The sequence below is a fragment of the Nansenia antarctica genome, assembly GCF_963989245.1.
Source record: "Nansenia antarctica genome assembly, chromosome: 6".
Classification (NCBI taxonomy): domain Eukaryota; kingdom Metazoa; phylum Chordata; class Actinopteri; order Argentiniformes; family Microstomatidae; genus Nansenia; species Nansenia antarctica.
In genome coordinates, this window is record NC_137676.1 from 64,157,168 (window position 1) to 64,179,816 (window position 22,649).

The window sequence follows — 22,649 nt, forward strand, 5'->3', positions numbered from 1 at the left end:
CCTGCTGACATGCCCTCTTCTCCTTACTTTCCTGTCTATCTTTCATTATCTCTATCCAATGAAAGGAAAAATATGAGTGGGACTGGCTCACTCAGGAAATAGACAACAGCATTTAAAGACCTGTCTCTCTCTGGAGACCGGCGTTCCCCTACTGTGAGTATGGGACCGGCCTGCTGGCACATCGAACAGGATGTTTGCAGAGTGTGTTAACCACCGCGTGCGTGTACGTGGTGTTCGAGTGTGTGGTGCGGCCTATGTGTCAGACAAAGTGACACAAGACAGACAAAGTGTTAAACTCGTTCCAGCCTCATGCGATGTATGTGAAGCCTTCGTGCTTCAAACACCCTTTTTTATCCACATTTTTTTATTTTTTATTTTATTCTCCTTAATCATCCAAGAAGAATCCTTTGATCCGGGCCTGTGGAAGGTAATAGGAAACTTGTGTTGAGCGATTTGTCATCACTACCCCCGGGTTAAGGCCTCCTGCATGCCTCCATTTAGCTTAGTTCACTGATCTCAGTGAGTTGGCAGTGTGCAGACTCCGAGCCACATTCGAGACTCGACTGCATAATTCCTGGCTAGCGAGGACATCACTAAGTAAGAATCACTAAGTGTGGCAGTGGAAATCGGAGATCCCTCTCTTACTGAAGCAATCAGTCTGTTTGGGTTTTTGGGTCCTGATACTGTAAATTGAGACGGTTGTACCAAATATACTGTCAGCGTATACATCACATATTGAAATGATCATTGAACAGCAGAGAGAAACAATTCTAAGACAGCCTTTTTCTTTTTGTTTTTTGTTTTTTTGTTGATTGGGGCCAAATCCCACTGTTATATTTATATTTATATTTTTGTTGGAGAGAGACAGGAAAGTAAGGAGGAGAGGCATGTATTTCGAAGATGTAGGTTCGAACCCATGCAGACATGGCCTTATGTTGACTATCTGTGCAGTATAGTACAGTGGATTGTGTACATAGCCTTTATTGATGTAAACCAGCTCCTTACCTTCTTGTGATTTTATGCTTTTATGCTTTTTCTAAAATGTGTTTTTTTCCCCCTTTCCTAACACCAGGGGAGCCACCCCTCCTAAATTTCGTTGTTTGGTACCTGTACTGTAGCAATGACAAATAAATAAAGTCCATTCCAAGTCCATTCCAAGTCCATTCCATTCCATGTGTGCACTGTAGACGAACTTAGGCCACAACTTTGCCTTTTTGGGGTAGTGGTGGCCTATAGTTGGACGGACCGGAGATCAGAAGGTCATGAGTTCAAATCCCACATGGGAACACCACCACTAGAACACCAGCACTACTTGAGTAAGGCACTTAGCCCTAAGTTACTCCAGGGAAACTGTCCCTGTGATCTCTAACCGTTGGTCGCTTTGACTAAAAGCATCTGCTAAATGGTGAAAATGTAGGATGTTTTTAACAGGTCTTTATTCTTTCTTTACCAGAGCTCGGCATGGCCCAGCGCAAGTTTGCCCACTGCCTGGGAGAGTTCCAGTTTGAGTACATCGGCGACGCAAAGACAGATGACGAGAGGTGCATTGGTGAGTGAGGCTTCGCCCCCCGTCTCTCTGGCTAGCACGCCGTTGGCTCCTGCCAACTTAGAGGCCCCAGACTGTAAATGTTAGTATTGTTTAATTCTTTGTTTACCACCAAATTAAGTACTTCATGGGGTCGGCTTCGCAGACAAGCCTGAAGCGTTAGTCCTGGACTAAATCACACTTCCAATGTAGAATCTCAGTTGAGGATGCTTCTTAGTCTGGGATTAGGCTTAAGCCTTGTCTTTGAAACCGGCCCCCTGTGTCATTATCCAGTTCCTTGTTTAGAGCTGGAAACACCAGTACTTATGTCTGTGTGTCTGTCTGCTTGTATGTCTCTCTTTTTCTCTCTCTCTCTCTCTCTCTCTCTCTCTCTCTCTCTCTCTCTCTCTCTCTCTCTCTCTCTCTCTCTCTTTCGGCCTGTGTGTGTCTTGTCTCTCTTCATCTTGTGTCTGTGTGTGTGTGTGTGTGTGTGTGTGTGTGTGTGTGTGTGTGTGTGTGTGCGTCCTTCAGATGAGTCGTTGCAGGAGTTCTCCAACTTCCTTAAGAACCTGGAAGACCAAAGAGAGCTAATGGTAAGCACAACCAGTCGAAACCTGCTTAGAATCCAGGAGAAATACCTGTGTGTGTGTGTGTGTGTGTGTGTGTGTGTGTGTGTGTATGGGCTGTGTGATTCAGCCCCTAACAAGCTCAGAGTATGTTACTGTAGTACCCTCAGCTCACGGGAAGAAGCGCTCACGGTAAACACCTCGTCTCTAGCGGGCGCCCAGATGAGCAGTGTCTGTGTGCTGTAACACCAGGAGACACAGGCAGCAGAGCCACCTTCCTGCAACTGTCCAAGGGTCACTGAAGCACACACACACACACACACACACACACACACACACGCCTGGAGAGGAGGGAGGACACTCCTGTGGACAGAGGAGAGGATTCACATCATTAAACACAAGACACGCCTTTACCGCCCCGGACAAATTACATAGCTACCACAGCCAAGGGAGGGTCAATGGAGTCCACAACCCTGCAGGAGTGCACCACTGCGCTGCATGGTTACTAAACCCTAACTACAGTCAAATACAGTTGTTACAAATCCGCGACATAGAGGAAGTTGTCGCCAGGCTGTTGTGTGTTGACGGTGCTGGGGTGGTTGTGAGGAACGGGGCCGAGGTCGACCTGGGGTTACACAACCGCCTCGTGTTGAGTCACGTCGTCGTCCTGAGAGAGAGCTGTGTGTGTGTGTGTGTGTGTGTGTGTGTGTGTGTGTGTGTCTGTGTGTGTGTGTGTCTGTCTGTGTGTGTGTCTGTCTGTGTGTGTGTGTGTGTGTGTCAGCAGAAGGATCTGTTTCACAGAGGAAACTCCCCTGAGACTCCTCCCGGCTTAATTCACTACTTCTTAATTTATTTTATTTTTCATGTATATATAGAGCTAGCTCGCATTTCTAATTGGATGTTTTTGTACTCAGACCGTGTGATCCTTTTATTTTGTGACGCACACGCACAAAAAGTCGCCTAATCAAATGTGTTCGTTCAGACAGTCAGATTTAACATTGTTACACAAAGTCCTCATGATGTTTTCTGAATTCAACCTGACGTGTGCTGCATCATAAGTCAACCAACACACACACACACACACACACACACACACGCACACACACACACACACACACACACCACACCATAAGTCAAAGAGCAGAACCTTCTACCCATCAGGAAAGTGGACATCCTAGACATGTACTGTAGAAATGCACCTACTGTTTTCATGCACTGTGTTCGTGCACTACAGATGAGGGCCTGTAGTATTGCAACATTTGAAAGGCCTCTCCTTAAGCTCCCTAGGGAGCTGTAAGTGGGGGCACAGTGTGAGCTGACTGAGTTTTTTGGCACGACCGGGGCCAGACTACGACTATGGATCAGCCTGACGGGCACAGCATAACGGGATGACATCATAGCAGCAGGGGATTGGCTGGCAGGCAGGCCCTGACATGCCCTGGAATCAGCTAGTGGAGAGAGAGGCGGGGGGGGGGGGAGAGGGAGAGGGAGGGAGGGGGAGAGGGAGAGGGAGAGGGAGGGGGAGAGAGGGAGTGGAGGGGGGGAGAGATAGAGGTAAGAAGGAGGGAGGGAGGTAAGAAAGATAGATGAAAAGAGATAAGAAAGATAAATGGAGAGAGAGAGAGAGAGAGAGAAAAAAAAACACAGATCAGCTGTGAAACATCTCATATTTTTGTTATTACCACTGCTGCTACTGTATTTGAGTTTTTATTGTGGATGGCTTGCCAAAGTGACATTGTAACCGTGGGTAATTGCCAGCGTACGCTGCCATTGACCCTGTTGAACCTTTGACCCTCCAGAGGAATGTGTCGTTGTCGCTAATGAAGTCCTATCCTGTATAGATTGAGTCCTTTTATTTGTTTACTGTTTTAAAACCATTGTAATCATGTGACTCATGTGCAATGTGCAACATTGACCACATTCCAACATTTGATTCAATTGAATGTATTGCTAATCAATCGTTGTTTGTCTGTTTGTTAGATTGTTTGACTGTATCTCCCCCTGTTCTGTATATACCTCTAGACTACACTAAACATACTCGTCATACTGTACCTATCACTATCATTGTCATGTTTTTATATCATGTTCTTGCACTTCTGGCTAGATGCTAAACTGCATTTTGTTGTCTGGTACTTGGTACCTGGTACTCAAGACAATAAAGTTGAATCTAATCTAATCTAATCTTCTGTCCTGATCTCCCAGATGAGAAACATCACAGAAACCTTAATGAAACCTCTGGAGAAGTTCAGGAAGGAACAGTTGGGCTCGGCCAAGGTAATACAACATGGCGTCTCTCTAGACTCTGCTTGTTATTCGTCTAATAACCACACACACCAGCACATAATCCTGTGTGCTCTGAACACGTTGAAGTCAGGCGGTGGTTTTTGATAAAAATGCCGGTCTAAAGACGCCCATCTCCCTCTTATTGGTAATTGAGAGTTGAATATTGAATATTTTATTATTAACATCACATAACGGATTATTTTGGTTCCGCTTCTTGTCTCTGCTTCACACGCTCTGCGACGCCCTTTAAAGACGGAAAGAAAGAAGTATGAGAAGGAAACAGAGAAGTACTACAGCTCGCTGGAGAAACTTCTGAACATGTCAGCAAAGAAGAAGGAACCACAGCTACAGGAGGTAATTTCCCCCCCTCTCTCCCTCCCTCCCTCCCTCCTTCCCTCCCTGTCTTTCTGCAATATTACGGAAAATGGAAAACAGGCCAAACACACAGGTTTTCATCTTGACCCAAAATGGCTGAAAGGGGTATTTACTTTGTGTGAGGTCCTCGTAGACCGCTGGCTCTCGCCTGCGGGGCCGCAGGGCCGCGGGGGCCGACCTGGTCTGCCGCTCAGCAGCTCTGGGCTGCGTTAGTTTCCACAGGCTTGGGGTAGCTGAGTTTCCCTGCTTGCTAGCCAGGAGAAGAGAGGAGCTGAGGGCCGAGGAGGAGAAAGAGAGGAGTTGAGAGCAGAGGAGGAGAAGAGAGGAGATGCCAGGGGCATCAATGTTTCTGAACCACCACCACAGTCAACCTCCAAGGCTGCTGCAACTGCTTTGGCGTGCACATATCTACCACTGTAGAAATATCAACACTTGTTATACACACAGTCCCCCTATTTCAGGGCACCAAAATGTATGTCACAGATTCATACAATGTCCAAATTGAGCACTCATGTTCAGTATGTGGTCGATAAGTCTGAAGTCCCTTTGACCTCAGAAGACGCTGCGTATCTTCTCTGGTGATGCTCTGCCAGGCCTGTACTGCCATCGATGGGGATTTACAAGTATGGCAGTTTCATGTGAAGGTTTGGCAAGACCATAGCCATTTGTCACATCTGGGGAAGGTCAACTGAAGAAGATAGGGTCAGAACTGAAGTCGTTCCCCTTCAGTGATGCTCTGCCAGGCCTCTACTGCAGCCATATGAAGTTGTTGTTTGTTTTGAGATATTTAGCCTAAAATGTTATCATCAGGAAACTAAATGCATCTTCAATTGGATTTAAATCTCAAGATTGACTTGGACAGTCTAGAACGTTCCACTGTATGGCCCTGAAAAAACTCCCTAGTTGCTATGACAGTATGTTTTGTGTCATTGTCTTACTGTATGTTGAAGCAACATCCAAGTAATTTGTTTGTCTTCAGGCATGTTTCTGGACACCACAATGCGTTTTTACATTTTTACATTTTAGACATTTAGCAGATGCCTTTATCCAAAGGGACTTACAACAAGTACATTTGTTTAAGTAAGTGAGTAATCTATTCGTCAGTCATCGCAAGAAAAAGTAATCTATGCTCGGGCCAGTGGCCATTAAATTAACGTGCCAGGTCCTGTTAAGACATCTGCGTAAATAGTATTTGTTATGGGCCATTGGCAGTCTATAAGAAGGAAGAATTCAGTTTTTTTTGTCTTTTGTTTTTTTAGGCATTCTGCTGCTACTAACTGCTGCTCGGCAGTTACATAATCGATTAAGACAAGTTTGCCAGTTCAAATGTCAGCTAGTGAACCAGTTCTACTGGCTAATAATGCCTATGGAAGCTTCCTTTGTGTATATATTTTCGGACTATTTTGACTTGTGGGAAGGCTATGGTGCATGGCATGTACACTATGATAGCGTAAACAAACTCTGTCCCCCTCACTAAACAATGCATGCGACACCACCATGTAAGGCGTGGCCATGTTGCCTGTATAGCTGTATACACTAAGCAGAGAGGAAGCACTTCAAAACTGTTGACATTTTTACCACTGGACCATTCTGTTCTCCCCCTGACTTTCGTGACTCGAGGAGGGTGAACGTCTGGAACAGAGATCTCTATCAGACCTGAATAAATAGCCCTGGCAGTGACTCGGCCTGAACTCTCTCTCAGCGAATGTGATCACATAAACACCTGGAGACAACGGCCGGGCACTTGTCAGACATGCTCACAAGATTGGTTAGTCCTCGGTAGGTCCCACGCGTCTCCTCTGAGCTGGGGAGAACTGCCTAGTCATTGTGCTCCGCTGGCATGTAATGACCTGCAGGGAGACTCTAAAACTGGCTGCTTTAGTAACAGAAAATGTTATTGCCTGTATAAATTGGCCTTTTACATTTTTTATTCAAATAATAGTGATGTGTGTGTGTGTATACATTTTGTAACCAGGGCAGTCTTTAAAAAGAGGCCTTGGTCTCTAAGGGACTTCCCTGAACAGTGTTTCTCACAGGATGTTGTGAGACTGTGGTGGGTGGGGGGGGTGGTCGATGAGGCTAAATCGTATGGAACTACAGTAGATGCAGTGTGAATCCCATAGATTGCGTCGCTCAGGTGTACAAATGTTTTTGGTTCAGTATGAGACTGCGGCGGGACAAATTAGGCCACCACAGTCTAGGGTAATTACATTTACATTTACATTTTTGGCATTTAGCAGACGCCTTATTCCAAAGCGACTTACAATCAATACATTTGAATGCTAAGCATGTGAATCAGCAATCCACCATTCGTTGCAGGAAGAGTAATCTAGCTCAGGCCCGGGGCCACTGATAGAAGGAAAAACCTTCTCCCTATCGTCTTCTACTAAAAAAAAAAAATAATCATGGGAAACACTGAGTAAACAAAAGGGTGCTACATTTTTCTGCAGGATTTTCATAAACGAAACAGGCGTTTGGCTAGCCAATCGAGTAATCAACCTTTCCACCCATATAGGCCGTAAGTGTATACACTTACAGCTACAGACCCCTAGTCACACGTGTTGTAGCGAAGCTCTCCCAATGAAGGTTGTCACCTGCCATCAGCATCATTTCTGTCTCAGCATCTCTGTCTCCCCCTCCCTCTCCCCTAGGCCTCTGCATACTGTAAAGCAGAGACTGAGGCTGTTTTTCCTCCGTCTGTACAGAGACTTGTTGTCTGTGTATTGTATCCCAATGCTGAGTGCGCCTCTCCTCTCCTCTCCTCTCCTCTCCTCTCCTCTCCTCTCCTCTCCTCTGCTCTCCTCTCCTCTCCTCTCCTCTCCTCTCCTTTCCTCTCCTCTCCTCTCCTCTCCTCTCCTCTCCTCTCCTCTCCTCTCCTCCTCTCCTCTCCTCTCCTCTCCTCTCCTCTGCTCTCCTCTCCTCTGCTCTCCTCTCCTCCCCTCCCCTCCCCTCCTCTCCTCTCCTCTCCTCTCCTCTCCTCTCCTCTCCTCTCCTCTGCAGGCAGACGTCCAGGTGGAGTCTGTGAGGAAGCACTTCCAGGAGGAGTCTCTGGACTACGTGTGTAAACTACAGGAGATCCAGGAGAGAAAGAAGTTTGAGTGTGTGGAGCCAGTGAGTGCAACATGGCCTATGCTCTGGTTTTATTATTAAATTACAAATAACAAAAAACTTTAAGAAAAAAGAAAGAAATAACAAAAAACTTTTCTTAATTAACATAAGACCTAACCTTAACCCAAAATAATATATTAATTTGGAGGCTGAGTAATTATAACCTCTTCATCTCTGTTCCCCTCAGATGCTGGCGTTCTTCCAGACAGTGTTCACGTTCTATCATCAGGGATTTGAGCTGGCCAAGGACTTCGACCACTACAAGAAAGCCTTACAGATTAATATTCAGAATGTGAGCCATCAGATCAGACACACCATGCCTCTCATCTGAGTTCATGAATATATCGCATGCTCATGATTACACGTTGAAGTCCCGCTCTGATGTGAATCGAAAAGGGCCTGTCAATGTCTCAGCTTGTACTGGGGCTTTCCTTTGGCTGCCATTCTGCTTATTCTGAAGTGTTTACGAAAGTGTCTATTATTACAATCTATGAGGAGTTACATGCTGGCCAGGTTTTAGTTTTGGTTTCCCCTGAACCTACTACGTCTACGGTGAAGTTACTCATGTTATACTCATGGTTACTCATGTTATAAGCTGCTTTACCAGTCACTGTAGAAGAGCTGCATGTTGGTCAGGTCTTAGTTTTGTTTCCCCCTGATCCGACATCTATGGTTAACACTAGAACAGCCGAGCCTTTTTCGCCTACTATAAGAGCCGCCTCGGGGGTCAAATGACCATAGTCTTTACAATGGTAAGCTGCTATTTACACACAACGACCACCAGTTGGTCATCTTGTAAATTAGCCTACCTCCTACACAGAAAAACTGCAAAATAGCTTTATACTAGCTTATCCTGATGTGATGTTCAAAATGTAAGGATACTGGGAGGTAGAACGCACATATCTAGGAAAAAGTCATGAAAGGAGGGTCCTGAAATTTGATCGAGTGGAAAGATATTAAAAAATCATTTTACTCGAAGGGTCAAATGACCCCACCCACGGTTACCCATAAGTTACTCATGTTATAAGCTGCTTTACCAGTCGCTGTAGAGGAGCTGCCTGTTGGTCAGGTCTTAATTTTGGTTTCCCCTGATCCGACGTCGATGGTTAAGTTACTCATGTTATAAGCTACTTTACCAGTCGCTGTAGAGGACGTACAGGCTGGCCAGGTCCTAGTGTTGGTTTCCGCTGGCCCTGAAGTAGCCTGACTGTTTACGGTCGAGCTACTCCTCTTGGAAGCATCCTCGCCAATCAGTGTATTTACGCGGCTGGTCTTCCCTTGACCCTTCGTTTTCACTTTTACACACCCAGGGCAGTGGAGGGAGTTTCCAGGGGAAACTCTTAGGTTTGTGTTTCCAGAGGCCGTGCATTGTGTTTAACTCCGCCATGACCTCCGAGTCACGAGGGGTGACTTCCTGGTGTGTCTGTCTGTCCGTCCCCCAACCCCCCTCCCTCCCGTAGACGCGGAATCGGTTTGACGGCACGCGGGTGGAGGTGAATGAGCTGATGAAGAGGATCAGGGACAACCCCCAGGATTACAGACAGACCAGCCCCATCAGCAGCGAAGGCTACCTGTACGTCCAGGAGAAACGTAAGACCTCCACTCTCTGTGTGTGTGTGGGGGAGGGTGTGTGGGTACGGGTGGGGGGGGGGGGGGGGTCTGGGTGGGGGAGGATGTGTGTGTGTGTGTGTGTGTGTGTGTGTGTGTGTCTGGGGATGTGTGTGGGGGAAGGATGTGTGGGTAATGTATGTGCCCGGCAAAGGTAACACATACATATATAAATAAATAAAATAAAATAAAAAACACTAATGTGGTCTGGTGCAACACTGAAATGCATCCTCTCGTCCTCAGGGCCACCTCCTTTTGGTTCCAGTTGGGTTAAGCGTTATTGCACATTTGTGAAGGAGCAGAAGATTCTACATATGGTGACCTTCGACCACAGATCTGGAGGAAAGAATGTGAGTCATAAAACACATAACAATACTATACTATACACATACACACACTATACTACACACACACACACACACACACACACACACACTATAATATACTAGATGATACATACTCACCCAGGACAATGCTTTACACTCTCTCACACACGCACAGTGTCACGTCCACACGCACACACACACACACACACACACCATACTACACACGTGCTATACCAGTACATTACATTGTGTAATATGATATGGAACAATACAACGTAGTAATGTCACGTCAGCATTGACTGTTGAAATCAGTGCAGTCATCGCCATGGGAACAACACCTCTGAACCGTGACTCCCTTCCCCAGGGCGAGATCGAGTCAGTCACCCTCAAATCCTGCGTGCGCAAAACCACAGACATGCTGGACCGGAGATTCTGCCTAGATATAGAAATAACAGACAGGTATGTACGCCACCACGCCCCACTACCGCTCACCCGATCCCTCACTCATCACATTCTGATCTAAGCCCTAATAATCCTTTGGAGATGTCGGAAACCTTTTTCCACAAGTATCTTATCTCTTGGAAAAATCAAGGGGGATTACTTTTTCCAAACCTCTTAGGTAATGCCACTCCAGACTTGACTCACGCAAGTCAGCAGATGAGTTCAGCTGCGGGCTATGCACTCCTATGCGCTGCAGCCATCTCAGCAGTGATCAGTTTGCACATTAACTCACTAACTGCCAAAGAATTCCGGAACACTCACCACCTAGAGTGCCAAGTTGTTACCTAGCAACAATGCTTTGATTGGCTACGACATGATGCATAATAATTGATGCATTCTAGCTGATGAAGAAAATTCACCCGGGGCACTCTACAATGTTGACAATTAAATTTGGGGTGGCTTAATTCACCTTGGGCAATAAACGAGTTAATAGCTTAATTATTTTTTTTAATAATGTTTTCTACTACTGCAGTATGCACTCACTGCAACTCTACCACCCCCCCCCCCCCAAACCACACACCCCCTCACCCCCCAGTAGCCTGTAATTCTCCCCATTAAGCATAATGCTTCGGAGCCTTAGCTCGACGCTGCCACGCTCTCCTGTGTTTACAGTACAGCTCAGAGCTGTGAGTCTGGTCTCTCGTAGGGCCGGGTTGGGGAGGATTTGACATGCTAGATCGCCCCTGCACATAGCTGAGGGGATCAGTCATGGTCTGCTGTGTCTCGCTGTAATGGATATCTCTTTATGTCACTCCACCGAACCTCCCCTCTCTGCGAAACGAGCCTATTAATAGCATAAACGACCCCCCATCCCCCCTCCCCCCCTCCAAGCTCGGAGGTGGGGTTCCACATCCACACCCACACAACACGGCGTAGGTGTAACGTACACCTTTTCCCCCCCCCCGGCAACAGGTTTGTTTGATGTGTTTCACAGCAGGTTCATAGGATAGTGGAGGGAGCGGGGCAGGTAGCCGTGGAAAGCCCTCTGGGACTCCAGATTAGGCCGGAGTCCTTGACTCTAAGATTAGTATCAAACAACACATTTAGGGGCTTAACGCACTACGGCGCTGACCCAGACCAGCACTGTTTCAGCAACAATGGTGGATGTGTGTGTGTGATCGGCCCAGCCATCACAGCTCAGCTTTGTTCTGCTCACTGGTCTGACCGGGGTATTAGTGGGTCTGTTATTACTCGTTGGGACCCCAGACTGTGACTAACTCAGACTGGGGTGTGTGGTGTGTGTGTGTGTGTGTGTGTGGTGTGTGGGTCTGTGTGTGTGTGTGTGTGTGGGTCTGTGTGTGTGTCTGTGTGTGTCTGTGTGTGTCTATGTGTGTCTGTGTGTGTGGGTCTGTGTGTGCGGGTCTGTGTGTGTGTGTGTGTGTGTGTGTGTGTGTGTGTGTGTGTCTGGGGTTCCTCTGCCAGACCAGGGACCATCCTCACCGTCCAGGCGCTGTCTGAAGATGACCACAAGTTCTGGATACAAGCCATGGGTGGGAAAGAGCCTGTAAGTCAACCATGTCACTTTAACCATACTATACCATCTCAGCCATACCATACTATACCATTTTAAACATACCATACTATACCATCTTAACTATACTATACCATCTTAACTATACTATACCATCTTAACTATACTATACCATCTTAGCCATGCCATCTTAACCATACTATACCATCTTAACTATACTATACCATCTTAACTATATTATACCATCTTAACTATACTATACCATCTTAACTATACTATACCATCTTAACTATACTATACCATCTTAACTATACTATACCATCTTAACTATACTATACCATCTTAACTATACTATACCATCTTAACTATACTATACCATCTTAACTATACTATACCATCTTAACTATACTATACCATCTTAACTATATTATACCATCTTAACTATATTATACCATCTTAACTATACTATACCATCTTAACCATGCCATCTTAACCATACTATACCATGCTATCCTAACTTGTGTCTGTTGAAAAGACACTAAGCATCTAATGAACTACTACAGTACTACAAACGACTGTGTTTTTAGTGTGGTTTGGTCCCTTAGATACTCATTACTGCCACTGTTGAAGGAGAAAAACATTGGTAACATTTTCTTTTCTTTAATAGATCGGGCACTACCTGAGTAGAGTATATTCAAAAGAAAGAGGGAGTAAGTACCTTGCTGTTATTGTTTTTTTTCAATAAAAACGAAAGATATTATTGTGTTGAAACTGATTAAGGGAGTGGTACTTTCATTGTTATTTCAGTTGTCAGTTTACTTTTCAATCTTACGGGTTATAACAAAAACAACATACCAGTAACTGAATGAATTGCGCTTTTCTTGGTCTCCAGTCGACGCCCAGCTGGACGACGTGGGTCTTTCATTTGTGAAGAATTCCATCAATGCCATTGAGAAAAGAGGTGAGTTGGAAATGGCAACATAATGAAAAGAATAGTGGAAAAAATCAATGCAATGTCTTCTTCTCTCCACATGAGGGCAGACTTGCACCAATATCCAATTCAAACGCCACTCTGTATTGTACATTAAGAAGCTACTGTAGAAGACGAATGCCTGCCTAGGGTAAATGACCCTATATTTTCTATCACAGCGTGGCGTGTTTATCAAAGCTGATCTTTTCACCCTCATAGGATTACAAAGCTTATGTCCTCAACGTTGAGCTATTGCACAGTTCATTCACTGCAACTGTGTTTACTGTGTGCTTGTTTTGTTTTGTGTGTGTGTGTGTGTGTGTGTGTGTGTGTGTGTGAAAAATCATTATTGTCCATCACATAATGATAGAAGATTGTCTTTCTTGTCGGCAGGCATCAACGACCAGGGTCTGTACAGGGTGGTCGGGGTCAGCTCCAAGGTCCAGAAACTGCTCTGTCTAATGATCGGTGAGACGCTCAGTATTCAGTTGTCCTTGTTACCTCTCCTTCTGAACTCCCGCTGCTGCAGCTACACACAGCTCCATTTAAAGATGTTTATTTATATGGAGATGTTATAGTGTAGAACTACATCTATGGATGTCTGGCGTACAAACTAAGCAGTCACGTCAGGCTCGGCTCTGCGCGTTTCACCTCTGTCTTCAATGTAGTGAACGTCTCTCCTCATTTGGACGTGCGCACACACACACACACACACACACACACACACACACACACACACACACAATGCTTGGATCACACGTGGGCCTCAACGGTGTTATGCACAACACAATAAAACGAACTAAACGTTCAAATACACCCTAACTAAATCGCATGATATAAATGAAACATACTGGACTAGCCTGAGGATGATTAGACATCATTACATCATACAAGGGTAGGTGGTAGTGGGCAGTGCACAATGCATATGTGCAATAATATCAAAATAATAATAATATAAAGTCTTTTTTTTATTGAAATATACATATATATATATCGGTACAGGCCGGGGGCGAGGCCAGCCCCTGCTCACTGCAGAGACTCTCCTTAACTCACTGGGAGCTGGAAATCAGATCCTTCTCTCCTCTCCTCTCAAACTCTCTCCGTCTCCCTTGTTCTCTCTCTTTTCTCTCCCTCCGTCTTTTCTCTTTCTCCTCCCCCCTCCCCCGGCCCTATTCACTTATCTCTCCTCGCATCCCTCCTTCGCCCTCTCCCCCTCCTCTCCTCCTGTCTCCAGTAGACACCAGTAGTCTCTCGGTCTCTGTCAGCTCAGCTCTGTGTCCTGAATGACAACAGACCAGGGCCGCCGCCTGCCTGTCTCAGCGAGCCACTTTCAGGTTCCCTAACCTGCAAAGACACACACACACACACACACACACACACACACACACACACACACACACACACAGACAGACATATACAGCTCTGGCAAAAAAAAACAGTGCCAGTAGTACCTCAAAAGTAATTGGAATAAAAAAATAACGTGATCATACCAAAAAAGTTGAAAAGAAAAGTTTTGAGTGAGGAAAAGAAAGGTTCGATTCTGGCTTTACTGGCAGAGGGATACAGTGAGTGTCAGGTTGCTTCCATCCTTAACATGTCAAAGACGGCGGTTCATAACAGCAAGGTGAAGCAGCAGACACTGGGGACAACAAAGCTACAGACAGGCAGAGGGTGAACACGGCTCTCCACTGACCGGGATGACCGCCAACTCATTTGAATGTCATTCGACAACCGTAAGATGACATCTTAAGTGACCTACAAAACGAGTTGCAAACGGCAGCATGGGTGAAGTGCACAGCAAGGACGGTGCGAAACAAGCTCCTAGGGGCAGGGCTGAAGTCGTGCGAAGCTCGAAAAAAGCCCTTCGTCAATGATGAGCAAAGAAGAGCCAGGCTTAGGTTTGCAAAAGACCATAAGGATTGGACCGTAGAGGACTGGAGTAAGGTCATCTTCTTCAAAAGTTCAGCTTTGCCCAACACCTGGAGTCCTGGAGAGGCCTCCAAGCAACAGTGTCCTACTCTCCCACTGTGACATTTGGTGGAGAATCAGTGATGATCTTGGGGTGCTTCAGCAAGGCTGGAATCGGGCAGATTTGTCTTTGTGAAGGACGCACGAATCAAGCTATGTACAACGTTGTCCTGGAAGAAAACATGCTTCCTTCTGCTCTAACAATGTTCCCCAACTCTGAGGATTGCTTTTTCCCAGCAGGACAATGCTCCATTCCACGTGGACAGATCAAACAAGTTCTGGATGGAGGACCACCAGATCAAGACCCTGTCATGGCCAGCCCAATCTCCAGACCTGAGCCACATTGAAAACCTCTCGAATGTGATCAAGGGGTAGATGGATGGTCACAAGCCATGAAACAAAGCCGAGCTGCTTGAATGTTCATGCCAGGAGTGGCATAAAGTCACCCAACAGCAATGTGAAGACTGGTGGAGAGCATGCCAAGACGCAGGAAAGCTGTGATTGGAAATCAGGGTTATTCCACCAAATATTGATTTCTGAACTCTTCCTAAGTTATCACATTAGTATTGTGTTGTTTAACAATTAATATTAACTTTGCATTATTCGAGGTCCAAGATCTTTTTTTGTTATTTTGACCAGTTGTAATTTTCTGCAAATAAATGCTAAAAATGTTATTTGGAATTTGGGAGAACTGTTGTCAGTAGTTTATAGAATAAAACAAACATTTTAATTTTACTACATTTTACTTACATTTACTCATACATGCCTATATAAATGGTAAAACCAGAGAAACTGATAATTTTGCAGTGGTCTCTTAATTTTGTCCAGAGCTGTATATCTACACACACACACACACACACACACACACACACACACACACACACACACACACAGACAGACTAATGCTCTACAGCCAATTAGCACCCTGGTACTAGACTGTAATCAGATCGGCCCTCACAGGGAGTCAGGACCACTAAGAGATGGTAAGTGTGATTACGTGACGTTAAGAGACAGAGGACCCCGTCACCCTGCCTGGACATACTTTCATTCTACAATGTATTTATAACAGTGTATAATGAATAACAAACACACACACACACACACACACACACACACACACACAGACAGTGTATAATGAATAACAAACATACACACACACACACACACACAGACAGTGTATAATGAATAACAAACATACACACACACACACACACACACACACACACACAGACAGTGTATAATGAATAACACCACAGAAACATACACACACCACAGGCCTAACAGTGTATGGTATTGCGTGGGTAAACACAACCCCCAGACCCCGTAGAAATGCTTTACTGTAGTTCCTCCATGGAGAAGTCGTCGTCTTCTTTTCATTTCTCACCCACCCATATGGCTAAGCTTCAGTCAGAGGCGATGGGGTGGGTGGGTGTGTGTGTGTGTGTGTGTGGGGGGGGGGGGATTACTTGTTTCCCATTTCTAACTTTCTTTCTCGTTCTCTTTCTGTTTCCGTCTCTCACTCTCTCTCTCTCACGCCCCCCCCCCCCCCCCCCTCTCTCTCTTTTTGCAATAACTACAACTTCCACAGTGACTTCAGTTAGGATTACTCTATGCACTGGTTTTTATCAACATTCGCATAACCACGTAATTTGATATATTGGTGATCCTTTCAGTCCATTTGTGGTGGACCTAGGGTCGATCGGACAGCAGAGCCATGGCCTTGTGGTCCCCATCACTGTCGGAGCCACACACACACACACACACACACACACACACTCAAACGCACACACACACAAACTCGCACACTGATCATCTCTCCCACCCTCTGTAGCTGAACACACACATTTGGCTCTTGGCCTGGTAGGAAAACATTAGCTCTAGCTCGTTGATGTTGGCGTGGCCACTCTATGGTCGGATAGGACGGTAGAGAAACTCTAGAGAAACACTAGAGAAAGACTAGAAACTCTAGAGAAACTCTGGAGAAACACTAGAAACACTAGACACTCTAGAGAAACACTAGAAACTCTAGAGAAAGATTAGAAACACTAGAGAAACATTGCAGCTCTCCTGGCCTTACTTGCGTAGGGATCAAATAAAATAAATAAATGGTTCGTGCTGCAGCAACCTCCCACGAAGCCTTCCCCGCAACCCTCCAGGTGACCCGAGGCTTGGCCATGTACCAGCGTCTGACTCAAACACTCCGCTCTCCACCGACTTACACCCATACGTATACACATAGACGCACGCGTGCATGCACACACACACACACACACACACACACACACACACACACACACAGCCTCTGCAACAACTCTTTGAATGAAATACTTTTTCTCTGTCTAAAGCCGTCATCCACACTCACACACACACACACACACACCTTTCGTTGCTTCCCTAGAGCCTTGTTGTTATAGATGTTTCTTAATTATCCTGGATTAACAGTTATCCTGGAGGGTCAAAACAGCACTGGAAGTGTCAGCTCCACAGGGGCACCTCTGGTCTTCAAGGCTAACAACACACCGCTCTTTCATCCTCCAAAGACTAATTAAGATGTTATTAATATTACGAGTTGACGTGGTTCACCCTACGCAGTTCACTAAAGGGTTAAACTACGCTGATGTACTTGCAGCGGAAGAGTACGGCGACAAGTATACCGGGCATCACCGGTGTTGGCGGTGTTGTTTGTTGCGGTGTTATTTGATGACTTATGCGCTAGATGTGTATGACCTTTTCTAATGTTTTATTTTTTTATTTTTATGTTTCCCACTAAAGACGAAAAGAGCAACGAGCTGGATCTGTCTACGTGTGAGGACTGGGACGTCAAGACGATCACCAGCGCGCTGAAGCTGTATCTGAGGTAAGGCTCGTTTGGAATACGTCACCCACAGATGTCGTCACGATAACATGACGGCAATAACATCCTCATCGTCCTGTGACGTTACCCGTTCACTCATGCGAACTTTAATTGCGATTCACTGTGTGGACGTAACGTTACTTGTCAAGTCGCCTCTTCCTTGTGGTGTTGGTTGTGTGCCCACTAGGGCTGGGTTCAAAAAATCGATTTCCCGATTCTGAATCGATCTTCATTAAATGAGCGATTTATCGATTCATAAGTCCCGAGATCGATCTTTCATGTTTTTTTTTTTTTTTTTTTTTTTTGTACGGTATATATAAACCCCTCAAAAAACGTTCGGAAACGCTTTTTTTGTTGATTATTACCGGTAGGCTATGTTTGTAGCCCCTTTATTTACATCGGCTGCAGTAAAGCACGTTAAAAAGCACTTTTTGTAGTTGCAAAATGTTGGTCAATGATGTTCATATGTTCCAATAAAATGTGTTCCAATAAAAAGTACATTCATGTAACTGCTTTGGAGTCAATTCATTGATATGTTTAACAATGCTACATGTTATAGGGTTCCTTGAACCATTTATAGCATTAATTCTGAGAATCTCTTTCATATTCAAGCAAAAAATGTATATTTTAACTAGATCGAATCGGAATCGAATCGAATCGAATCGTGAATCGAATCGAATCGTGAGCTCACTGAGCTGGTGAATCGGAATCGAATCGTTTTGGGAAATCAGTGGCGATACCCAGCCCTAGTGCCCACTGATGTGTGAATGTGTCGGGGTGGGGGCAGCGGTATGTAAATACAGCTCTCTGGACTCCCACGCCGCGGTGGGTAAATCCACATAGACGATCACGCATTTGAAAGCAGACACATAATCGATCCTCTCCATCAAGTCCTCAGACTTCATTATTCAAAGCCAGTCTACCCTCAGTAAATGGACCAGGGGTTGCCACTCACTCTGTCTCTGTCTCGCTCTCTCTACCCCACCCGCCCTTTCTCTCTCTCTCTCTCTCTCTCTCTCTCTCTCTCTCTCTCTCTCTCTCTCTCTCTCTCTCTTTCTCTCTATCTCTCTATCTCTCTCTCTCTTTCTACCCCACCCCTACTTCGTCTCTCTCTCTCTCTCTCTCTGTCTGTCTCTCTCTCTCTCTCTCTCTCTCTGTCTCTTGCTCTGAGCGGAGCTGTGTCCTCCACCTACTGTAGGTTACATGTACATATCAACTGTACTGCTACTTCCACCCCCATAGAAGTCATCTGTCATTAAATGTATTGTTTCGGTAACCACAGAGAAAAAGACCACTTCACTAGATCTACAGTCACTCACTCCGGTCACCACTCACACTGCCCACCAGGCTGGATGAGATGCAGGATGCCACATTATTCAAAACAAGTTTGTAGCAGAAGTGAAGTCAGGGTAGGTGCGGATTTAACTTTAATTTTAAGCAATTAAAACCTCAAGCAGTTGTACCGTACTCGCACTTGCAGAGAGCATTCTGTGTTTGTTTTTCTAGTTAGTGGATTTTCAAAGCAGTTTGTCAGAAATTCTTCTTTTTCCAAACTTAGTTTTGCTTCTCCGGTGAAAGCATATATGTATATCGACTGAAATATACTGTAAACTCTGCATACATCAATGTCAATACACTTATTGTATACATGTGCTAACGAGCTGAATGCAATTATTGTATTCCTATTGTGCTAACGAGCCTACACACACTGAAAGGATGGTAGAAATCTCAAAACTCATTTTACAGTGGTGAGAGTGAAAACAATCAAGCTCCATCGTTAACCCTCATTCTTGTCCTCCATTTTGTTACTCCCTTCCAGAATGGCCTAATTAGGCCTTTCTCTGTCCCCCTTGTGCTGCAGACTGTTACAGTAATGGAAATAAAAAGGATTGGCAAGTTCTCAGTGGCAATGCAGTACGTTGAATAAGAACAATAAGCTAGGAACAGAGTTCTTTACGCATTATTTCCCTCGCTAATTAAACAACAATAAATGACAGGTTTTTTGGGGGGGGGCGGTTTTGTTTTGTTTTCCGAAGTCGGTCAGTTTGATTCGAAACCATGGGAACTGGACCGGCATCAGTCGGCCCGGGCCTCTAGAAGGCCTGGCGATGACGGGGGGGGGGGGCGGGTCGGCGAGGCCACGGCAGTGTGTTGTGACTGGCCGGATTTAGCTGTGACCCCTGACGGGAAGTGGTTTGATGTGGGGGGCCGGGGGGTCATGGGACTGGGTCCCAGCCTGTCTGTTTCATCCCCGGGCCAGCAGCAGTGCCTGACTCACACACACAACCCTGTCGAACAGAAACCCTCTGGATGTGCTCCAGACTACACTAGGTCTACCACCAGAGCAGTGGAGGGAGAAGGGGGGGGAAAAAGATAAGATTGTACTACATTGGAAATATAGTATTTCTGTTGTATTGACTAGTACTAGATGTACTCCAGTCTACAGGAGGTCTAGCACAGAGCGGTGGAGGTAGAAGGCAGATGGATGGGCTCGTCGTAATGCATGACGAATGAGGAATGGTGTCGAAACACAGGAGCCCGACCTCTGATGTCTACCTCCACCAGCCTCCGCTGCTACAGAGATGCTGCAGCATAGACACACTGCAGAAAAGCTATAGATAGATAGCATAATACAGTATGCATCGACCACAGAAAATACTACACAAAAATACTAGTGATGCAGCAGAAATACTATTTACAGTATGTACGACACACACATACACACAATACAACAGAAAGACTATATACAGTATGTACTACACACACACAGAGTTACAACAGACATACTAGAAGATGCAGTATGTACAGTGCTACAGACACTATACAGTGGATATACTAGAGCTACTAAAGAGATGTGTTTCTCTACACTGTCCACTAGGGCATACTGGAGTGCTACCACATTGTAGGCCGCATTGTTCAAACTAACTTTCCCCATCCATCATCTTCACATGGAAACATCTCCCATTGTACTACAAACTTCTAACAGCTTGTATTCTTGGCGGATGGCTTTCTGCAGTAGAGACAGCCGATTGACTCTAAGAAATGTGCTCCATACTCCGTACCCTCCCTCCCTTCCTTCCTTCCTCTCTCCCTTCCTCTCTCCCTTCCTCTCTACCTCCCTTCTTCTCTCCCTTCCTCTCTCCCTCCCTTCCTCTCTCCCTCCCTTCCTCTCTCCCTCTCTCTTCCTCTCTCCCTCCATTCCTCTCTCCCTTCTTCTCCTTCTTTCCCTCCCTCTCTCCCCTGCCTCCCCCTCTCCCTCTCTCCTATTCCCTGGGTGTCTCTGGCTGTGCTGCAGAGTCGGAGGGTCAGCCTCCTCCCGCTGATTCCTATGAGGCTAAGTAGCGTTGGCCAGAGGCCAGGTGCAGTGTGGAAGTACCTTCAGATGAACTTGGTTATCTCACCGTACGCACCGTCTAATTCCCTCCCCTGGCCCGGCCACATTAATCATTGTTGTGTTCAGACCCTATAAAACAGTGCAGCATCTATTTCTGTCCCCCCCTCTTCTCTCTTTCTCTCTCTCTCTCTCTCTCTCTCTCTCTCTCTCTCTCTCTCTCTCTCCCTCTGTCTCTCTCTCTCTCTCTCCCTCTGTCTCTCTCTCTCTCTCTCTCTCTCTCTCTCTCTCTCTCTCTCTCTCTCTCTCTCTCTCTCTCTCTCTCTCTCTCTCTCTCTCTCTCTCTCTCTGTCTCTCTGCAGGAGCCTCCCAGAACCAATAATGACCTATGGACTGTACAAAGAGTTTATCAACCCTGCAAGTAAGTTTCCCCACCTCATAACACACACACACACACACACACACACACACACACAGGCCTCAACGTCTCACAAACTACTCTCAAACAACAAACAACTTGCTTGTGTGTGTGTTTGTGTGGGTGCGCGTGTGAGTGTGTGTATGTGCGTGTGTGTATGTGTGTGTGTGTGTAGCACCAGAGAACATCAGGATGTTTTCATTCTGTGTTTAATATATATCCAGAATATCAATCATGTCAGCTCCGGGAGGCACGTGGGAGGCATGATGGGGTAGTTACTGCATCTGATAGAAAGTACACCAAGCTAGCCTAAGCAAATCCAGTTAAATTGACTGAATTCTTTTTCACCATCTCAACTTTTTATGGAAAACAGATGGCAGAGGACATGTTTGGAAAGTTAAACATGTTAAAACAAATGTGGTCTGGTACGGTATCTGTATTCAATAAGTGTGAAGGAATGACACAGGAGAGTGGTAGCATGTACTCTACTTCCTCCCCTGCCCGGTCTGAATGTTTTCACTGGAATATTTTTTGACAATTAAAAAAAATCTCTGAATGAGACTAAAACAATGTGGAGAGAGAGAGATGGGGAGACAAAGAGAGGGGGAATCAAACAGTGAGTGACATTTTCTTGAGTTGGGATTGTGTTCCAATACTACGCTGAATCGTTTGTGTGTGTGTGTGTGTGTGTGTGTGTGTGTGTGTCTGTCCATGTGTGTGCACACCCGAGTGTGGTATTAATCACTGTATTCCAAGGCCATTCTTGTCCTGGTTTTCAGTAGCGCTGTAAATACGTCAGCGGTGGACTTATGGGCCGTCAGTAAACGCTCCTCGCCACCAGCAAGTGGCCATGAAGCCTTTCACTTGACTTTGGCTCTGAAGTCTTCTTTCCAACACATAGTTTTCCCCCTCCCCCCCTCCTCCTCTGTATGCCATTAGAGTCACCTCTACCTCTCCCTCTCCATGAGCCATTTAGGTCAACCTATAGGAAACAGGAACTCCACATCCTGTGAAGCGCTATCAAGCAATGTCCTTAAATGGCCCCCGCCGATTTAGAACAGGAAGCGGATATTTTTTTCACCCACAGAGCATCTTTCCTTTATGATGTTTTGAATGAATCTTCACATGAATTTCCCTTTTCGTGTCATAATTGGATCAGGGTTGACATTTTTATCAGCCGCTTGCAATGCCCTCATAGAGACTGATCAAAAAAAAAAGCAAATGCGATTAGCGATGAATATTATTCTGACAAGTGACAGCATCCAAAAGGCGCTTTTTCCCTGTTCAAATCCTTGTCGTTCCCATAGTGTGTGCGTGCGTGTGTGTGTGTGTGGGCGGGCGGCAA

General features: G+C 45.6%; 1 protein-coding gene across 1 annotated transcript in view; it reads left to right on the forward strand.

Annotated features, from left to right (window-relative positions):
* arhgap10 (Rho GTPase activating protein 10) overlaps positions 1-22,649 on the forward strand; it is a gene marked incomplete at both ends in the record, with an annotated part of 64,633 nt that overhangs the window by 16,894 nt on the left and 25,090 nt on the right. The window contains 15 exons of the mRNA XM_080534751.1: positions 1,454-1,549; positions 2,057-2,118; positions 4,294-4,365; positions 4,627-4,728; positions 7,750-7,860; positions 8,045-8,149; positions 9,318-9,447; positions 9,709-9,815; positions 10,156-10,250; positions 11,715-11,796; positions 12,431-12,473; positions 12,656-12,724; positions 13,127-13,201; positions 17,474-17,558; positions 21,249-21,307. Coding sequence (XP_080390877.1) covers positions 1,454-1,549; positions 2,057-2,118; positions 4,294-4,365; positions 4,627-4,728; positions 7,750-7,860; positions 8,045-8,149; positions 9,318-9,447; positions 9,709-9,815; positions 10,156-10,250; positions 11,715-11,796; positions 12,431-12,473; positions 12,656-12,724; positions 13,127-13,201; positions 17,474-17,558; positions 21,249-21,307 — 1,293 coding nt within the window. The remainder of the gene's footprint in view (positions 1-1,453; positions 1,550-2,056; positions 2,119-4,293; positions 4,366-4,626; positions 4,729-7,749; positions 7,861-8,044; positions 8,150-9,317; positions 9,448-9,708; positions 9,816-10,155; positions 10,251-11,714; positions 11,797-12,430; positions 12,474-12,655; positions 12,725-13,126; positions 13,202-17,473; positions 17,559-21,248; positions 21,308-22,649) is intronic.